At 39.9% G+C, this 20,101-nt stretch overlaps 1 protein-coding gene across 1 annotated transcript in view; it reads right to left on the minus strand.

Moving 5' to 3' along the window:
- dlc1 (DLC1 Rho GTPase activating protein) overlaps positions 1–20,101 on the minus strand; it is a 98,363-nt gene that overhangs the window by 55,639 nt on the left and 22,623 nt on the right. The window contains exon 6 of the mRNA XM_034688360.1: positions 5,180–5,213. Within this exon, the coding sequence (XP_034544251.1) occupies positions 5,180–5,213 (34 nt within the window). The remainder of the gene's footprint in view (positions 1–5,179; positions 5,214–20,101) is intronic.

A 20,101-nucleotide genomic window follows, 5' to 3' on the forward strand; every position in this document is an offset into this window, starting at 1 on the left:
TAAGGCAGACTCAAAAGAGCAGGAACGAGAAAGAGAAACAACCATCAGTCATGAGCCATTATTTTCTTGGCTTCAGGCTGAGGGAGCTTCATTACATCTGTCAAAGCACCTTCTCAGATGAGAGCAATGTCCTTAAAGGGCATGTAGCTACAGAGTGTAAACATGGAGAAAGTAGCACAGGTCATTAAGGGCAGATCATTTGGTGTGAATGCTAACTAATTTTAATATGATATTCTTGAATTAAGTGGAAATTAGTGTGAAAATGACCTAGTTCTGAGAATGCGACACAAGCTCTGTTTGAACCATAAAACTCAATCACAAGATCTGGGGGAGAATCAGGGATTCTCAGACACCATCTGCACTAGAAGAATACATTTACTTGTTTACCCCAGTAATTGAGTCTGCTACAGCAGAGCAACACAACCAGATCTCTATATCAGGTTTTATTAGAGGAGAAGTTTGACATTTTGGGAATTTTGGTCGCTTGTATTCAGTAAAAAAGTTGGATTAGAATACTGATACGAGAGTCAGCAGACAATAAAGTCAAGGGGAAAAGCTTGCCTACCTCACCATAACAGATAGATTTAACATTTTTGTTTTGAGTTTACTAGAAGAACCTAGAGATGCTGTAACTTGGACAACCTTATATATATCAAGAGGAAACAATTTATGTTCCACTCCCCTCTTTGTCAGTCTGATTGTGGTATGTCATGTTGTTGATTTTCTACCACATATCAAAAGTTGGTCATCTATTTCTAAAGTCCATCTAACATTCAATGGTGCTTTGTGTTTACTATTGGGGCTGCTGTGGCTCAGAGTCAGCTGTCTCTCATTCGGAAGGTTGGGGGTCACCTGGTCCCGCTTTCCATATGCTGAAGTGTCCTTTGGCAAGATACTTAACCCAGAGCTGCCCCCCAAACGATGGGAACTTTACATAGCAGCCCCTGCCATTATAGTATGAATGTGGTATTAATGTGACATGAAATGATGAAGTGCTTGGAGTGGTCAGAAGATGAGAGTAAGCACTATATAAATGCAGTCTATTTGCTATTGTCACTTCCACTTCCACTTCCCTTCAGTTAGCTTGTTCCCAAATTGACTTTCGTTAAGGTCCATGTGACAATTCCCCAACAACTTTGGGGTTCCCACCATACAATATCTGATTGTAAATATTGAACATGTTTAATAATTACCATTTCAAATTGATTCCCGAGTTCCCTGGATTTGAGCTTTGTGTGAGAAAATGTGGCATAATAGAAGTACATGAATGACCAAAATATATAACAGGTCAAGCCATTTCTAGAAATGTAATTGCAAAAGTGTTTCATATTATTCAACTGAGAAAAAGACTGTGTGTAACATCATTGGGGAAATAAATAATTTTACTTGATAGATTAGTGATGTTTTTGAAACATGAGCAACAATTAAATAGTGGTTCCATAGAGGGGGCTTCTCAGATTGAACAGGAAATTGATTACGAATACTGGGATCCCCCACAGGACAGCACTCAAGCCAGGTGTAATCTTATGTAACGGCTGCCTTTAAAATTAGTTCCAACTACCAGTAACATGGATTTATCACTTGAGTTCCAAGAAGTGAAGAACAGTAAGTGTAACGGAAACAAGAAATAATAGAGAGAAAGGAAACCACCAGGAGAGCCAGACAGACAGAAACGATGAGACAAGTTATTCACAGGAACCACCATGTCCCTGAAGTCCAAGTGCCCCTCCCATACAGGACTCCACCGAGGGTGCTAAAACACTTCCTCTTTCCTCGGTTTTCCCTTCCTCCACCTACAGCTCAAGGCGTAGGACTGTGAGGCTATGATTCCAGGTAAAAGGTCAGGCTCTAACCCTGCTGTTGGTTGCATGCCCATCATTGTGTTCTGTTTATAAATTCCCACTGGTTTATATTTAGATCAGGAAGGTACAGCATGGTGCCTCTAACCTAAGCAACAATCAAGGAAAAAATAGACCAATCTTGGGACCAGGAATCTCTGAGGTGTTGTGGTGTGTAGTGTGGTGTTGACAAGCTCTGACACTGATGGGTGAAAGAACGAGGAAGTGTACATGTTACCCATTCAGTTGTCAGCATTCACAATTGGGAAAGTTGAGGTGTTGATGTCAATCACTTGTGAAAAAAATCAGAGGTGTGTGCTGTCAAGATTAGTTAAAAGGACTGTCAGGAAATAAAACCAAAGAAAACTAAATGTCAAGTCATGTATCATTAAAGCTAAGTGGTCATTGAACATCTCAAGACATGTAAGGTTGAAAATAAATAATAGGCTCTAATACTAGGTTCAGTTATTCTTCGTTCAATAAAAATTGCTTGGGCTGTTGAAAGTACAACTTGGCTGTTCGTGTCAACTATATTTTCAAGTCAGAAAATGTTATTGACCTTGCTGCCCAATGACAGAAACAATAAAACAATTAAGAAAAGTACTTAAGTTACAAGGAGGAAAAAGTCAAACACTTCACAGTGGTGACTTTCAACCCATTCATCCAGGCCTAAAGCTTCTTTTACCCCAACAATCAACCACCCTATCCTTTACCTGTTCATTCAGTGGGGAACAGAACAATCAGTGGGTTTGTTGTTTGGGGCTACAACACTAGTGGATGTAAAATAAATTAATGCCATTTAAAAGGGAAAGCCAAAGTTTATTGGTGACCATATATTCAATAAATCCTTTCCTTTTTTGACTGTGACTATGTTCTTTGTCTTTTTCTTGCACCCAAACTAAACCCTTCAAGCTTCCTTGATGCCAGGAAGAGAGGTCACAGAGCCAAACAACTGCACCTGAAGATAAGCACTCACTAATGTGAGTGTTGTCTTTTGGTTTACACAAAATTACTATCGAAAAGTAATTAAAGTCTGTAATTAAGTTAATGTGTTGACTTAGGTTTTGGAGCAGGACCACAACAAAACCACACCTGACAATTCAACTTTTACATTGTCATCCAGCTTCACTCTGTTTGGGATTCTTTGACTCACCCTCCTTCCTCATCCCTTCCTTGTCTACTCTGTTTGCCTCTTCTGTTTCTTTGTCCAGTTCTTGGTACCGTCTGGGCTGAGATCATAGTTAAATACTTGATTTTGATTGGTCAAAACTCAATGTGTTGATAATATCGACATGGACAGTCATGATTGAGGAACTAGATACCATTTAAAATAAATGTATATAGAATTGTCATTATTGAAGTTATAAAAGAAAGTTCAGTTAAGATGCTTGTAGAGAGTTTTTCTACCCCCAAACACATAAACTGTGGAATTGTATGCATCGAAATTGTGTTAATCAGCTGGCACATTAAATCAAATGCTTTTAGGTTTCCTTTACGTCCCATTTAGTGCCTCTAGAGTGAGTTTACAAAATCATAGCATACACATCACAACTTTCGTCTTATTACATGCATCATCTCCAAAACCATGCACAACTAAAGATATGCATGGTCGAGCCAATTTGATGCATGACTGTCCTTATTGTCTCTGATGGTATGTAGTATGAAATGAGCCATTGCAGTGCACTAACCCTTTGCAGAATAAACTAGGCAGCATCTCAGAGGCCTCATAGAGAACACTTCCGTACAACAGGTAGTCAGTCATGATGGCAACATTTAGACACATCTTTGTAAGATACACCCAACAAAGCAGGGGAGAACACTGATCGTGCCTTTACAGACCTTGTGTTGTTAAAGCTTCTTGTTCATCACTGGTGTTCTTCCGTTGTCGCAGTGATAGTAAAATTAACCATGAATGAGCTGTCTGTCACGGTCGTTCAGCAGGAGCCTTTAGGGCATGGCATGTGATGTAACACTGTCACAAATGTGTCATTCCCAGGGGCTTCAATGGCACAGATAAAGAGGGGGCTTTGAAGTGTCCCAATGAACACTGGGCTTTGTTCTTCATCAAGTCCCTCAAAAAACGCAGCCAACTCCCACCATGCCCCCAACCCCAGAGTCCTGGGTTCCATCACACAGACACAGATATGGAGGTTACATAACTCACCCACAGGAAGTCGGAGTGATTTAAATTAAGAAAAACGACAAAGAATGTTTGACCCCTTTGAAGTTGGCAGTGAGCTCTTCTTGCAAGTTTCAGCCTCCTTGTAAAAAACATGTTTGTAGTGCACCAAAAGGTAGCACTCGTAAACGCTCATACTTACAGGAACAAACATTCTGACAGCTTCCTGAACATTTCCCATGAAAGGTTTTTAGCAAGTGGCGGTAATTAGAGGGAGAGACGAAGCGAGAGTGAGCGAGGACTCCCAGCGGGTTTGGAGACAGCAGGGGGCAATATGAAAGCCTCGTCCCAAAGTCCAACCACCTCTCTGGTATTGTTTATCGGAGAGACGACACAGGGGGGTGTTTAATGAACACTGCTCCCCTGCCGGCTGTCTGAAAGTGGGTCTGTCAATCCGCGGTTTCCTGATGACCCCGCGCATTACCAGCAGACTGCTGATGGAGAGGTCGGAGCCAGAGTGGAGGGGGCAGTCACCAGAGATTGGGTTTCTTCTAGAGATCGATTCTTAATAAAGTGGATGACAGAAAGCAATGCAATGGAGTGACATAACAGCTCAATACTGAGAAGGCTGTTCATCAGGAGGAAGTCATGAGGATTGATAATTGGAGGTTTACAGTTGAGGAAATGCCACACAAATCCTGTCACAGGGATGCATGTGAACAAGGAGTCATTTTTGGATTCTTGAACACATTTAAGAATTTTTTATTCTATAGTTTATCTTAGATTGTTTTGATTACCAAAGAGAAATGAAAAAAGACGGTAAATAAAACCTCTTTCGGTGTCAGACACAACACCCAGTCTGGCTGTTATCTGAGAATGGCGACAGAGTTTGATGGTTTAGTAGATGAACCTACAATCTTATCTCCACTCTCATCAAGTGTTTCATAGTACCAGAGTCTGTCCTCCTTCACTTAAACCCTTCCTCCTACCTCGCTTGCCCCATGTTGTGAACACCAGACAAGGCCATCAATCAGAAAATGCAACACAAAATCTCTTCCCATCACACTACACAGATCAAGTGCAGACACCCTTTTTTCTAACACAAACACATCAATATGATGAAAACAAAACAAAACACAACCTGATGCTATTTTGGGGATTTTCAAAGTCTGTTTGTAACTAAAATGAACAAATGGGGATAAAAAAAAACATAAAGACTCACCGGCTTTTGTGTTGTCAGGAATGGTAGAGGTGCTCTGTGAAAGACAGGAGAAAAAACATTTTCGCTTGAACACTTTATGTTGGATGCATTTGCATGGATCACATATATTCGGGGGAGGGGGGGGGGGGGGGTAGTGTCTTCCATAACCTCACTTCCTTTTAATTGACATTTTTTGGTCTTTGAACATCCCAGTCTTTAATACAAACAAGACCAAAGAGCAGGACAAAAAACTGAGTCTGAGTCAGCTGGCCCATGAGTGTGACTGCGACAATTCTTGGAACAAAGATGTGCACATTGATCAACATTGCAAACAGTCCTTCAAAGAACACTGTTAACAATCAAAGGAAATCGCCTGACAAAAGCCAAGGTGAAGTGCTGCCACACACACCAACAAGAAAATCCAAAAGTAAATACACAAATTGGGCATACACCGATTCACATAAGATACAGTTTCTATAACATAACAAGTGCATACATAGTTTGCAGATGTACAAACTTCCTGATTGACAGTCAAAGCAGATCAAAAAAAGCCCACCAAAGACTTCAAGTCTAATATCACATGAATTAAACGTCTGAGCTCGCAGCACATTCCTCTCTGATTCAGTGCTGATCCAACACTTACGTAGCCTTCACTGATAACATCGCATTTTGTTGCCATAGCAGATTCTCACCATTCAAGGAGCTTAATATTTCCTTATTTGGCTTTGTTGTGGTTTTTAATAGAATAATACTACAGCATTAAAAATAGAGCTGTGTCACTTCATTGTTAAAATGTGTGTGTCTGTTTTGTCTTTGTGTGTTTGAGGTGGGCAGTAGCTAGTTGGAATGCAGAGGTCCTTTTTGCGACTGACTTTTGACCTCAGGTTCCTTGGCTGACCTCCACGCCCTGACCCGTTTTAATCCACACTCCCCTGGAACAGATCAGACAGGACAAGCAGGACCAGGTACATTCTTGGGACTATTCACTCAGTCCACATTAACTTTGCTGTGCAGAGCTAGCATTTATCCACTTTCTCTTGTGATATTTTATTGAATTTAAATGCCTCCTACGTGTTTATTTTTCACAGCTCAAGCCTAATTAAAGGGATTTAGCTGTGTCCTGCTGTGACTGCTTTAAAGCCTGTTTAACTTTTGGCACCTACTCACACAGGAAATTTAGCACAGCCAAAACTCTGCCAATTATCATTTTAAAGGAACAGTTCAACATATGGGAATTAAATCATCATATAACACATTTACAAGCACAGTGATTGGCACACATAACATGATCAAAACGTCACACTGATGCCCCATCCTGTTGTCCAACTGAATATAAAAACAAGATAAATTGGCCAAAACACTGCAGTCCTCTCAGTGAAACCACAAGCCCCCTGCTGTTACAATTGTAGGGAAATAAACCAAATGACCCTATTTGGTTTTGCAGAATGAAACAAGATAGAAAATGTTATCCAGCAAGTTTTGGGTCTTGATTTTCTTTTGTTGGTGGACATTTATTGTAGCTCTTTAACCTTGTATGCAGACAGGAAAGAGAACATGTCTTAAAAGAAACATTTCACTCTTTTCTTTTTTTCAAGCCGACCCTTTGACCTCCTCCTTTTTATTCTCTCTGCTTAGTAACAAAAGCTGAATCTTCTTGTAGGCTGAAGTTGTTCTGATACCTACATTATAACAGCATTATAACAAATATATATTTTTTCCCTGCAGCAAATATGGACACTATTGATAGGTCCTATCAATACGCTGCTGTTGATCAAACTCTCCAAGTCTAATTTATAAACCTGCAGCTTTTTAGAATTCCTATTTTAATGCACTCTCTGTGGTGATAAACACATCCAAAGTTGAGACATGATTAGCTCCACTGAAATGTATTTAACTTGTGAACATTCAAGTAGTTGAGCATATTCCTAGAGGGAAACTGAATTAAAACAGAAAGAGACTTCTACTTGGCCTCTCAGATATCACGGGTGAAGAAGCCCAAGCGTGACACAGTCTGCTGAGAGTGAAAACAATGGCTGCTCTTATACATGAGTTTGTTTTTCGAACATGTTGGCTGATTAACGTGGGATAAAGTGTTGTCTTGGTCACAATCTGTCTCACTCAGATTGTGTAGAGGCCTGCTGGTGAGCTGTCTGTGCACACAAACTTTATCTGAAACCCACTAAAGTTTATTACTCTTGGTAAAAGTGTGTTGGTATGCATGTGTGCATATACAAATATGTGAACAGGTACTTGTGTTTCATGTATGGGCAAAAACAACATTAAATCACTTCACTGGTCGTGTTTCAGACACTAAGTGGATAAAATTCTCCCTGCGGACGAATAGCTTTACAATTTACTGCTGATTAATGATCCAGAAAAGACACAAGGGAGAAACCGCAGCCAGGGACTCCCACTCACTCCTCTGTCACTGAATCACCGGCAAAAACAGAACAACAACAGAGAGGTGAAATCAGAGATGGATTTATAATCACTGCTGTTTCAGCTGTTGGGGAGCAGAAATATTAGCTCTGCTTTACAGCCACAACAGGGTTTATGCTGCATTTCCCTGTGTGCAGAACCAGCAGACAGAGCGAGAGTAACAGAACACTCACAATCTTTTTGTATCAGTGTGATATGAACTGTCTGCTGGCTAACAGGTGAAATTAAGTACATTTTTCACCTTTAGGTAATTCACCTTTAAAAGCAGGGTTAGTTTGAGTTATCAGTTCCATTTTCATCTTGAGTTCACTTCATATTATTTAATTAAGAAGAGTATGAATATAATTTAAAGGACTGTGGCACTGCTTTGTATTTCCCTGTCAACAATTTGAATAAAAAGGCCGAAAACAACAATAAATTGATACTTCTCAGAGAAACCATGTATCAAAAGCTTTAAATGTTGCTTTTTAAAATTTTGTATTGCAACCCTTTCAAAATCACACCAGTAAGCCACTATAAATGTCAAGCAGTTCTTCAATCCACAGCTGAAAATAGTTCTTAGCAAATGCACCACTTATGCCTGTTTAAGTTGTAAAAAAAAATCAGCCTTTACTTCAGATTAAACTTTTTTATTTTTACTATTTTTTTTATAAATAAGTAGGAATTAACAGATTTGTGGTAAATAAGTGGATTTTGGAAAAGTCAAAAAGCACCAAACAGTTTTTTCTTAATTCTGATACACTGAATATATCTTTATGTGTTGATCTGTGTCAATGATTTCTCAAAATAATTTGTGGCACAGTAAATACAAGGTCAATTAATACTTTTTATGCATTTTTAAAAATAAGTCACAACTCTATAACTCACAGAAAGCGCAGCCTTGACTAATGGAAAAAGTATGGGAGGTCTGTGTAACTTCTCTGCTTAACACTAACAAGACATTTCAGTTGACCAGTGTGCGCCCTTCCTATTGTGTAAACAGCACACCACGGGTTCCTGTCAATGACCCATGAAGTCACTTACACACAGTGTAAATCTCACCTTCACACAATGCTCTGTTTTCCCTCATAATAGCAATTACAGTGGAATAAATGTGAGTCCGGAGTCCAACTGGAATGTGAATGAATGGGTACCAGTGAGTACCAGTGTTTTCACAGCACCACACTCACATATTTCCCCATGTTTTCCTGCGTTCCCCGTGGCATGCCACAGTGCAGGTTGTCTCAGTGTGGGGTTGTGCGGGCCGTGTCAGGTGTCCACTGGGAGCTGTAGGCAGCACAGCACACAAGCGTCAGCTGCCTCATTTACTGCCGCTAATTTACTGGAGGAGGGTTGTGTGGGGGCACAGGGGGGTAAGGTATGTGTTTGCTTTACACATACATGTGTGTGCGTGGTGGCCTGCCAAGTATGTGTGCCTGCATAATTAACCACTGTAGGGTCGTTATTCTCATTACTGTAGCAGGAAGCCAAGTAAAGTGGGTCTTAAAACATATAATTACACTTCAAGAAATGATTCAACAATTGCCAACAGAAAAGTTGAACTTGTTTCAGAGATCTTGGAAGAACAAGTGGATTTTTTCCTGGGTGAAAAAACAATGTTAGATTTTACAATAAGGGTCGAAGCAGGGTTAAATATTTACATTTCTAGTTACTTTTTTCATACTGTTGTTTAAGAAACAGTTTATCTTCGAGTCTCTTAAATAGTTTAAATTTTTTCTGTCAACCCTCATGTTTGTTTCTTAGGGACAGCAATAATGTTCCTTGGTCAACTTGACCCGGGGCATATTTAATGATTCAAAAGTGTCAGAACCCAAAAAAATTCCCAATAAATATTTTTTAAATCTCATTATTAATTCAATTACTAACCATTTAAGTCAATGTTTAGTGCATTGGTGTTCTTTAATTCTCACAGATCATGGTTCAGTGAAGATAATTAACTTGTTTTTATGAAGATTCATGTTAGAACTTTTGTATGTACATTTGAAAGTGATTTGGGTGAAATATGTCACACAGTTGCAAAGAAACATTAAGTATTTGACACTTCTCACCCCTTTTAGCCTTCGCTTTGACTGCAGGGTCAAATTGACCCACGAACAGTTACTATATATGTAATATAAACATGCAGGGGGGTTGCAAATGTGTGAAACGAACCATTGTCATTTTATATATTTTGTTACGTTAATTAACCCAAGAAGAAGAAGTTTCATAGCGAAGAAATACTTTCAACATTTTTTTTTTTTAGATTTTTGAACTTTAAAATGGGTCAATCTGACCTGCAACATAACAGGAGGGTTAAATTTTTTCCAAGAAGATATTTTTCTATAAAAGCCTTACTGACACAACTGGTATAGATTCAAAATATACGTATGATATCCCTGGTGTAAGGATGCGAGAAAGTGCATGTCTTTACGGATTGACAGAAACCTGTAGACATGCATGGGGCTAGTTTTGGCAGATTTTTTGCCATCCAGCAGTTTGGATACAAGCTGTGATCATTACCGGAACAAAAACAGGACCAATACTGCATAACACCAAATAAGTGGAGATATTGGCCGACCAGATATATAGCATGTGTTGTGAAATATGCAGTCCCTCCAGGAAGTTGCGATTTCGCGATCGCAACTATCAACGCAAATTCAACCAATCAGCGCGATTTTTTCGCGGCCCTTCACTTTCCCGCAAATTTGACCAATTACCTCAATCTCAGCCCCTGCACGTCATCGGTTTTGTCATCAATTTGACTTCCTTGGAACATAAACATAAGTCCTCCCTTGATCGGCACTTTTCAACAACAAAACACGCACAGAGAACAGGTGAAAAGAGGGGACAGCAGGCAGGACAAGTGAACATGACAACGTTGTTATTTATAGATTGAGGGGCTCAGTGTTCGCTTGGTCTCTACCTGCAGCAGGTGTGCTTTATGAACCAGCTCTCCTCACCTCCATGCATCTGTCTCATCTTCATTGAGGATTTTTACCCCCGGTGTGCGTTAGTGACAAAGACACAACCGGGGGACGTCTGTTTACTATTTGATGTTTGACGTTGTTGCCGCTATTACCGTAAAAAGCTCTGCGTCTACAGCTTGATTTAATCCAGTTTGGTGATACATCAGACACATTTAGTAAGTTTTGATCAACTCCTTGTCATCAAAGATGCAGATTAATTTCAGAGTGCCGTGAACTGACGGCATTCAGGGACCGTCGTAAATGTGCAATACAGACCTTTCATGGCATTTTTCTGTGAATCAAGAGAATCAAAATGCAGTCAGTGGCCACATCAAGAATGCTTTCTAAAAACAACTGTAATTTAGCGTATTTACTTGCCCCTGAGATGTTATTGGGGGGCAAAAGCAAAAAAAAATAATCGCAACTTTCACCGCAATTTTTTCAAAAAGCTGTCGCAAAATCAGGCTTTTCGGGCCGCAACAATCACAAAAAAATCCCGCGAAATCCTGGAGGGACTGAATATGTCATTAAAAACAACTGCTGAACAAGTCTGCAGTCTTACACTTTGTGTCAGCTAACCTGTTTTCAGCTAACAATGCTTTCTAACTTTTCATTTAAATATATGACAGCATGCTAGCCAAGCTACTACACTGTCAAACGGTCTCTGTTAAACAAAGGTTCAGTTAGTTGGAACATACTCGCGCAAATTTCAGAAGGGGGTCTTGCAGGGACTGGACATCACATAGAAATGAGTCGACTTCCAGTTGTTTTAACTCAGTACAAGCATGTAAGAGGGAACAATGCATGATATATCCAATATTATTTCACATTTTTAAAATGAAAGGTTTTTAAAATAAGCCCTCTGATAGTCTCAACTGTAAATTATATTGTAATCAAGCCCTTTATGAAAATTAAATGATCCCTAAACTAAGTTTATTATTTAAACCAAAGACTCAATATTGTCCTTAAGCACCACAATTTATTTCAACTGAAATCTAACTAAGCTTAGCTTTTCATTTAGACACATTTCCTTCAAATGTCCAACATATCAAGCATGTATGCAACTTTTAGGATATCCACAGGAACTTTCTGTAATGTTTTTAGAGTGTGAACACAGACTGTCGATGAGTTGGTTGCGACTCATTCACCAGTGAAGCAGTTTTAAGGAATTATCTAATCAAAGAGTAAGCTGGAGAAGAAGAGGCTTACAATATCTGGTGTCAGCTCTTGGTACTCAACAAATTTTCATATAAAATACTGCGTACGCATTTGTTTGTTCTAAGGGCTCAAATGTTCTTTGGTAACAAACATGTTGTTTTTCATTAATCAGCCCAATTTTGTACAGCTGTAAGCAAACTCTACTGTGTCAGAGAAGTGAAGCAAGCGTTTGGCATGCAGCTCTTGCACAACAAATCCGAGCAGTCCACCATGCCTCTCTCAACCCCACTGCCCCTGCCCCCTTCCTGCACTGCAGCTGCACTATGTGTGTGTGTGTATGTGTGACCACCCATGGTCTGTGCTGGCCAAGGATTAGGGGGCTCAGGCTAACCCAAACCTTTTTCTCCACCACTTAACGCAAATGGCTAAATTGGTGCAGATGGCTTATGGTCAGGTAAGCTGGTGGCTCCAGCACCAGACGTACGAGGTAACTGTGATTAAAAGGGTGAGGAAAGACTGTGTGTGAGTGCGCACACACACACTTTTCCAGATCCTTTGGAGATGTTATCTGGAGCTCATTTCTGGTTTTTGACTGGCATGAATGTGCTCCTTCTGCCCTGCACTTACACAAGAATTTATTCTCCGTGCTCTGTCGACCCCTGAGCGCACGTGTGCAGGGTAACGTGGGAAACAATTTCTTTCTCGCCTTTTCCGTAAGGAAAACTCCAACCCCCTTTTCCCCCGTCCCTAAACCCTAACCCTCAGACTTTCCCCCCTTCATCCCCTTTCCACATTGTAACAGTTTCCATATGTCACACTTGAAGTGTGTCAACAGGAAGTGATGCGATGACTTAGTGTAATGATGCATTGGAACATTTCCCTACAGAAGATGTATGTTAGGGGCCAGATGTTGGATTTAACAGCCGTTTTGAAAAGAAAACAACTCTCCAGGAGATTTTGTGGCTCTTGGAAACGTCTCAGTAACATGTATTGACATTTCGTATGACACTAAAAGCCCAGCTGAAATCTATAGCATGAATGGGTTCACCTTCAGTCTTTAGTTGTGGGAGGAGGTTAATGATTTTACCATATCCACTGTGCTCTCTCTCACACCTACACACACATAAAGACCGCCAGCTGAGGCCCATTCTCTTGCTCGACCTTGAGTCATGAGATATGTTGTGTGCGGGCTGATGTTAACTGAGAGAGAGAGTGAAAAATGTGGACACAACGACAGACATACACATTTGCAGTTGTTTACAAGAGTAAGCCAAAGCAACAGGCTTCATGTTTCAGGCGGTGTCTGCTGGGATTTAGTGCTGGGCCCCTGGAGCATAAACTGTGAACTATTGACTTGTCCTGGGAATCCATCACTAGACGAGACCGTAACTCTTGTCCAACTTGACTCTTGTCTGACTAAAACGACAAAGAAGAGGACACCACTAAACTTCAAGACTACAGTTATTCAGCCCTTTTACCATCCTGCTACTTTGTGAAAAAATGTAACTGTTACCTTTGTATCTACTCATGCTAATACCTCACACAACATGAGGTGTATAAAAAAATTTTTTCCCCAATGACTTTATGGTCCCAAGGGTGATCCCAGTTTAAATATGGTTAGGATGTGAGGATAAGATAAGGATAAGAAAAGAATTGAGTTGAAATATATCTGCTGCTGGATAAATTGTTTACTGCAGAGGAGAAAGTCTGTCTGGAAGATTTTAAATACAACAAGCACATCAAAGTCATAGAGTTGACAACTTATGTTGCTATGACTATTTTACCTTCTGCAGGTTTTCTCTACAAAATGGGGGGAATGGTGTCACAAGCATAGACTGTATGAAATATGGACGTAGTCAAAGTGAAGTCTTCCCTTGGTTTCTGAGGAGATGTTCTGCACCCTGAGGAACACAGTGACTATATTGGAAATGATGACAACCAAACTTTTGATCGGCCAAGAAACAGGCAGATGGGTGCAGCTGAGGCAGGCAGTCAGCCTCCTGGCAAGCAGCTACAGCACGCCGACCTGTCAGTAATCTCAGCTGTGACCTAAATTACACAATGATTTTTGCATTTATGCAAATAAATGGATAAATCGTAGCCTTCACATAAAGTCAATGGATACGTTTTCGAAAATGTTGTCCCCATACAGTGTGTACGACTAGAGACAGGAGCTACATACCTAGCCATTTGAAATCAGGCAGTTAACATGTTTAATTTATGCTGTAAAAATTGTTATTGTTAACTTGGAACCTAACGGGAATTCCTTTGCTTATGCAGCAAGACTAACATTGACAATCCAGGTACTGCAGTCTTTTGCACCTCTGCACTGGCTTGATTCAAGACTGAAGTTTTGCCTCTTGGTCCCAGGTATCACAATTATTCCTGTAGGTTGTTCTGATCAAAGCAAGCTAGATTGATCTCCATCGTGTTACAGAGTAGCAGGACAAGTGTTTTCTAAATGTGTGATAAAGAATTCTGAAATGATTCTAAAACAATCGGGACATTTCACACTGATTCCTCCTCTGTCTTGTTACACTGATTAAGAGACAAAATGTGTCACCTGTTCCCGCTCACCACCAGGTTGACTTTGTGGCTTATGGACCAGAGTTAATTTGGGTAAGCCTCGCAATCCTGACTGCACCAACAATGCTAGCCTGTGGATTAGCTGCTGACATTTTTGGTAGAGTGGGTTAACAACACAGAGGGATTAGACCGTCCTCTGTAGAAGATCGTGGTGGCCCCAGAGCCGTCCTGTGGCAGACATATGGCTTACTGACTTACCAGAAGGACATGTGGGCGAGACCTTTGCTGGGTCATAGTTTTGTAACATCGGCCAAAGAATGCACGGTCTAATCGTGTGCAATACAGCAGGTTTCCAAAAAGTCTCACATGCTGAAAAACAGCTTGAATGAGTGGGTTCATCAGGCGTTAAAGCTCAGGGCAGATAAAATTAACAAAGCAAGATTCTTAAAGTCCTATTTGCTGAAGTAACTTTAAAGCAAACATGAAACATGCACATAAAAAAAAACAAGCTCAAGCAGGATGTCAAAATTAAGGCCCTATCCTTGAATAACTTTGGCCTAAATTGCACTTGGTTATCCAATGGATTCCTGTGTGCATGTTTCAGCATTTTTTAATGTGTGTTGTGTGTGCGTTTCCAAGAGTGCATCCAGTTTGTTTGTTCGTTCTGTGATTTATGGCGCTTCATTATCAGCGGGCTGCAGGGGTGTTTCCAGATGCCTGCATTTTCCAGTCATCCTCAAGATTTACTGTCAACAAGTACCATCATCCTGAAACCATTCACCGGTGCTCTTTACTATCTGCTTTACGTAATTGATCCACACTCCGCTTCAATGACTCAGTGCGTGCTTTAAACACTAATACCTACCACATGTTAGCAACAAACAAACACAGTGGATGGTTGATTTCATGCTGGATTGGAAATTATAATTCATTTAAGCTTTTTCGAAAAAGTGCTAAAACACCATAGGAGCCAGGAAATGACACTAGTGATTAAGTTGATGCGATTCAGGCATGGTGCCACAGTGTGTTGTCATAAAAACAAACAGAGACAGAGCTGCTATTTAGCACGTTGGCGAAAACATGTAGATTTATGTGGTGCTCCGCGAAGAAGATACACAGATTCTGTGAAACAATTAAATATATCACAGTGCAGATCTATTTTGACAAATAAATCTACACAGTATGCAAACAGCGTCAGGCTGAAACATGTGGACAATTTCTATGAACTTCACAATAATGACATGCTTTGGCCTTTTTGAACTTCTTTTGTTTCCTTCAATGCTCAGCCAACTACAAAATAAGAGGAATATATTTATCAATGTGTTCCGCTTCTGTTCTTGGAGTGCTTTATGCAACAGCTCTAGCCTTGAATTAGCAGGAAAAAAGATTTCCTTGTGGGGGGGTTGAGGAGAAGTTCATTTTCCACATCCTGCTCCAAACACAGGCCTTTTCTTTTTTCTTGTCCTCTTTTAAAAAAAAAAAAAACACAGCAGGTCCATGTTTGTCTCCTTGTTACAGCTGTGCTCAGCAGAGAGGGCTGACCTTTGGGACAATGACACCACACAAAGCAGCTAGCGAGGCCGTGACCAGAACCGCTGCTTGCACCCTCTTGTCAGTCTGAATGGAGGTTAGTTTCATAGCTCACTGACAAATAATAGTTCACTACAGTCTTTAAGACAAGTATGTTGCCGGAATGAAAGCAAAAACACAATTATGCCTGCTGCAATTGGGGTTGACTGTAAAAAATGATGGGAATGGAAGAGCAAAAGATAAAGATATTTGAGAAAAAATGGCAAGAGGGAAATATTCGTAGGTGTGGTTTGGACAGAGGATGTTTGGGGACTGTGAGGCAGCCAAAGCGGAACACAGAGGAAGGACAGAGCAGAGATCTGCAAGTGACCTTAGCACGCAAACCACTGCACTTCTATTGTCCACCACACTACATACAGATAAAGACACATGTTCATATATAACCCACTGACAGGGGGTGAAATCTTTCCGTCATTTAAAAGAATAGAAATATCTCCAAATCCATCATCTCCCTCGAAAAGAAAAAAGCCTCAAATTAAGACATTGGAAGTCCAGAGAGGGGAAATCTGGTACTTCCAGAATCCAGGTAAAAAGGGTCAAACAAAAAACGGATACAACTCAAGTTCAGTTTGGAAGGCTGTTGCCATGGAGAAAATATACAGACCCAAACACAGGGTCAAAGGTTGCCCTCTTATGGAATGTTTACCAAAGACGGAGCGAATGAGTGCCTGTACAGAGCTGTGTCTTACCTGTCACCGTATGCATGACATGTAAAACACTTTGGTGCTAAATTTAAAAGACTGCCATGCTCTGGGCCTCGTTCAGAAGCTGGAGTCTTTGGGGGGGTTCCGAGTATGTTTTGCCTGTGGGAATGCTCAGCGCTGAGGGTGACTGATATGTTGTTTCCGACTGTAACATTGAGAGGAAGGTGGTCAGGGGTCAGCTGCCTCCTCCCGCCTCTGCTGCTTGGCACATCCTTTGCAACCGCAGAGATGCTAAAAATAGAGGGACTTAACAAATGGTTGTTTGTTGCACCACGCATAACTTAAGATTGTCACTATATTTACAGTACCCTTTTATGATTGTACTATTAATGACAAGATTAAAGTTGGTACTTCTATTCTATTCTATTCTGTTCTATTCTATTCTATTCTATTCTATTCTATTCTATTCTATTCTATTCTATTCTGAGGATTGGGAACATCAAATTTAGAAGTTCTTTAGTTTGTACAATGCTGCAACAAAAAAAGCCAAACAAATTTTCAAAGCATCATATTTGTCCTTTCACTGACTAATCTGATTATACATAGACGGTTTGGATGTCAGATTAGTAATCAGACAAAACAAGACATTTTGTGATGTCACCTTTAGCGTAAGAAATCTTCCATAGACTCTTCTATTTTCTGATATTTCGTGGAACTAAGGAGGATTAATTAAGAATATATTTAGCGGATCACATAATGGGGGAAATGATCATTAGATGTAGCTATAAATATGATAAACAGCCAAATAAATAGATGCACATCTGTCTGTAAACCAAATAAAAGCCACCTGTTGAAACACAACAATGCAAACAGAATAGCATTACAAGACACCTGCTCCACTAAGCAAGGAATAGAAACCTGCCAACAAAAACACTGGGGCAAAGAATAGCTGCTCCTCCATGAGAAAAAACACCTGCTGTGGCACAATATCCGCAACATTTAAGCCCCACATTCGATGCAAGAATAACAGCCACCTGCTGAAGGCTAACAATAGACAGCAGCTAAGCCATTCACTTGAACCCGCTGCCTCATACACAACTGTGACTGAAAGATACTGTGCATGCTGAGTGACTGTCAACTCATCACCAGCTTACACAGACACATACCAGCACTTCACATTTATCATTGTTACATAAAGGACAGAACAGCACGAGTACTTGTGAGGTACAATCACACCCAAGTGATACACAGAGTACCAGGAGGTGTCAGGGGGACAGTAATAACACAAACACCAGGTACCTCTTGCGTAAGCCGGCAGAAGATGGAAGGAATGTGAATGTGTGATGGTAAACACTTTGTGATCCACGCAGTCTCGACAAGCATATCAAAAACATAGACACACATGCAGGTACGCGGGCACACACACACGCATGCACAAACACAACAACTCCTCCACTGCAGACATCCACAAGATATGGGATGAGACAGGCACATGTCTTACCCTTGATTGTCTACACATTCATTTTAATGCCTACATGCACACAACTTGTGGTCTTTCAGAGTTCACAGAATTTTAGTCTCATTTGTTGCTCTGTTTTTTTAATATCTATATCAGCCACTGATGGTTCTGTACATTGTATTGTATCACAAGCAAGACTCTGACCTATCCCTCTAACCCAGCCATCACTGAAAGGGGGTACAGTACCTACAGTATCCCCAGGAAACCACACTGACTGATTGGCCTATTTAGAGCTTTAAAGTCATTTGATCTAATAGCTTGGCTTGACAAGACCTCAGCAGTTGTACCAGTTATATATGTGGCATATTCCCTTGAGGTCTAATGCACGGAACAGCCAGATATACCAGATATACACCACAGAGGGGAAACAAATGCTTTTAGAGACCATTTTTGGGCTATACAAGGGGGGTTGGAGGGGGTGTCCATAAAAGATAAACTAACACAGTTACCTTCTAGCTAGGAGGGAAGCCCATTAGTTAAAGCTCTTCTGGGACTTTTAAATGTTGGCGACTACATGAAATCACTGCTCAGTCACTGCTCCCACATTAAACAACAGAAGGAATTCTTTAACCTTCTTTGTAATAGAAGTATATATATAAACAGCTGACAAATTGCTGCTCCACACCTGTAGTGTACCGCCTCACCTGCTTTTGCAACCGTATCTGAACACTGAAAGGGGCTTAAAGACAGGATAGCATAACATAGATATGCTACAGTAACTAACACACTGCAAAAACTCAAAATCTTACCAAGTGAAATTTTCTCATTTTTAGTCAAAATGTCTTATCCCACTTGATTTAAGATAAACTTACTTAACAAGTAACATTTGGGTACAATAGAGGAACTTGTTTTAAGACAATGCATCTTAAATATCTTGAAATGATCTTGTTTTGAGTTGTAATTTAGAAGAAACAAGGTTTATTTTATATTTCATATATTTTCAAGCTGAGCTCTGATTTGTAGAAGACGGATAATCTTGATTTAAGACAAACACTTTACTTGATTTAAGTAAATGCATTTTATTGGAGAATCTATCAGAAAGCAGCTCCATTGATAAAAGAAAGAAAGAAAAAAATGTTTTTTTATTAAGGGTGGGTCAGTTTTCAGGCACTGTTTCTTCTGAATCAGATAAAAATGTATCCTCAAACTACATGCACACAATGAAACACCTACTTTTGAGCATAGCTGGCTTATCCTAAAAAACAACATGACTGAATATTAGTTATCCAGCTAACTATGAGAAGACATTATATCCCAAAATGCTCAAATTAAACAAGATGGTCCTAAACCTAGAGAAGTGCCGCTATAATACAACTCAAATAAAGGCAAATATGAAAGAAATGAAAAAGTTTACATGAAATGTATTAGTGCAAAAAACATTTTTTGAGTGAAAAAACAATAATTGTAAGCATTCCTGTCTTATTCTGAGACACTACACTTTAAAATACTGGTAAAACATTGCTTAAAATAAGTTTTCCCTGCTAATTTTAAGGTCACAGTTTTCTAAATATTATGTCATATTTTAAGAAATCTTACCAAGCACATTTTCACTTGTTCTATTGGCAGATTTCTTTTGCTTATTTCAAGGTAAAATATCTTGAAAGAATGGCCCCCCACTTCCAAAACTGTCATCAGGGCTATGCCAGCCTTCTGAAAGTATTGTGTATCTATTAGAGGTGAGGACTGTCTCAATAAATTGTTGGACACAAGAAGAAAGTCATATACCTTCAGTAAAAGGATCACACAGATTAAACCACACTTTCAGTCAGTCCTTCCTCATTTCAGATTTTCTTTTGTTTTACCTCTCCCTGACCTAGTTCATGAAATATACGTATGTACTTTATATCAAATACCAAGTTTGTGTTGTAAATATTCCCACATGCACAGAACCAGTCCTTTATCTTGACTGCTTGAACCTCCTTGCATTAATCACACAAGTGTGTACAGTAGCAATTTCTATGTTGACTTTTCCTTTAGTGCGGGCTGCACTCACCATTCACTTGTTCACAAGATATATGTTGTTTGCACTCCAGTGTAAACTAGCAAATACCTTCTTTATTAGATTGATGTCAAGACTTGTTCAAGGTAACACATGCTAGTGCTCGGCAGAAAGCAATGTAGC

Source organism: Notolabrus celidotus, chromosome 7 (assembly GCF_009762535.1).
Source record: "Notolabrus celidotus isolate fNotCel1 chromosome 7, fNotCel1.pri, whole genome shotgun sequence".
NCBI lineage: Eukaryota > Metazoa > Chordata > Actinopteri > Labriformes > Labridae > Notolabrus > Notolabrus celidotus.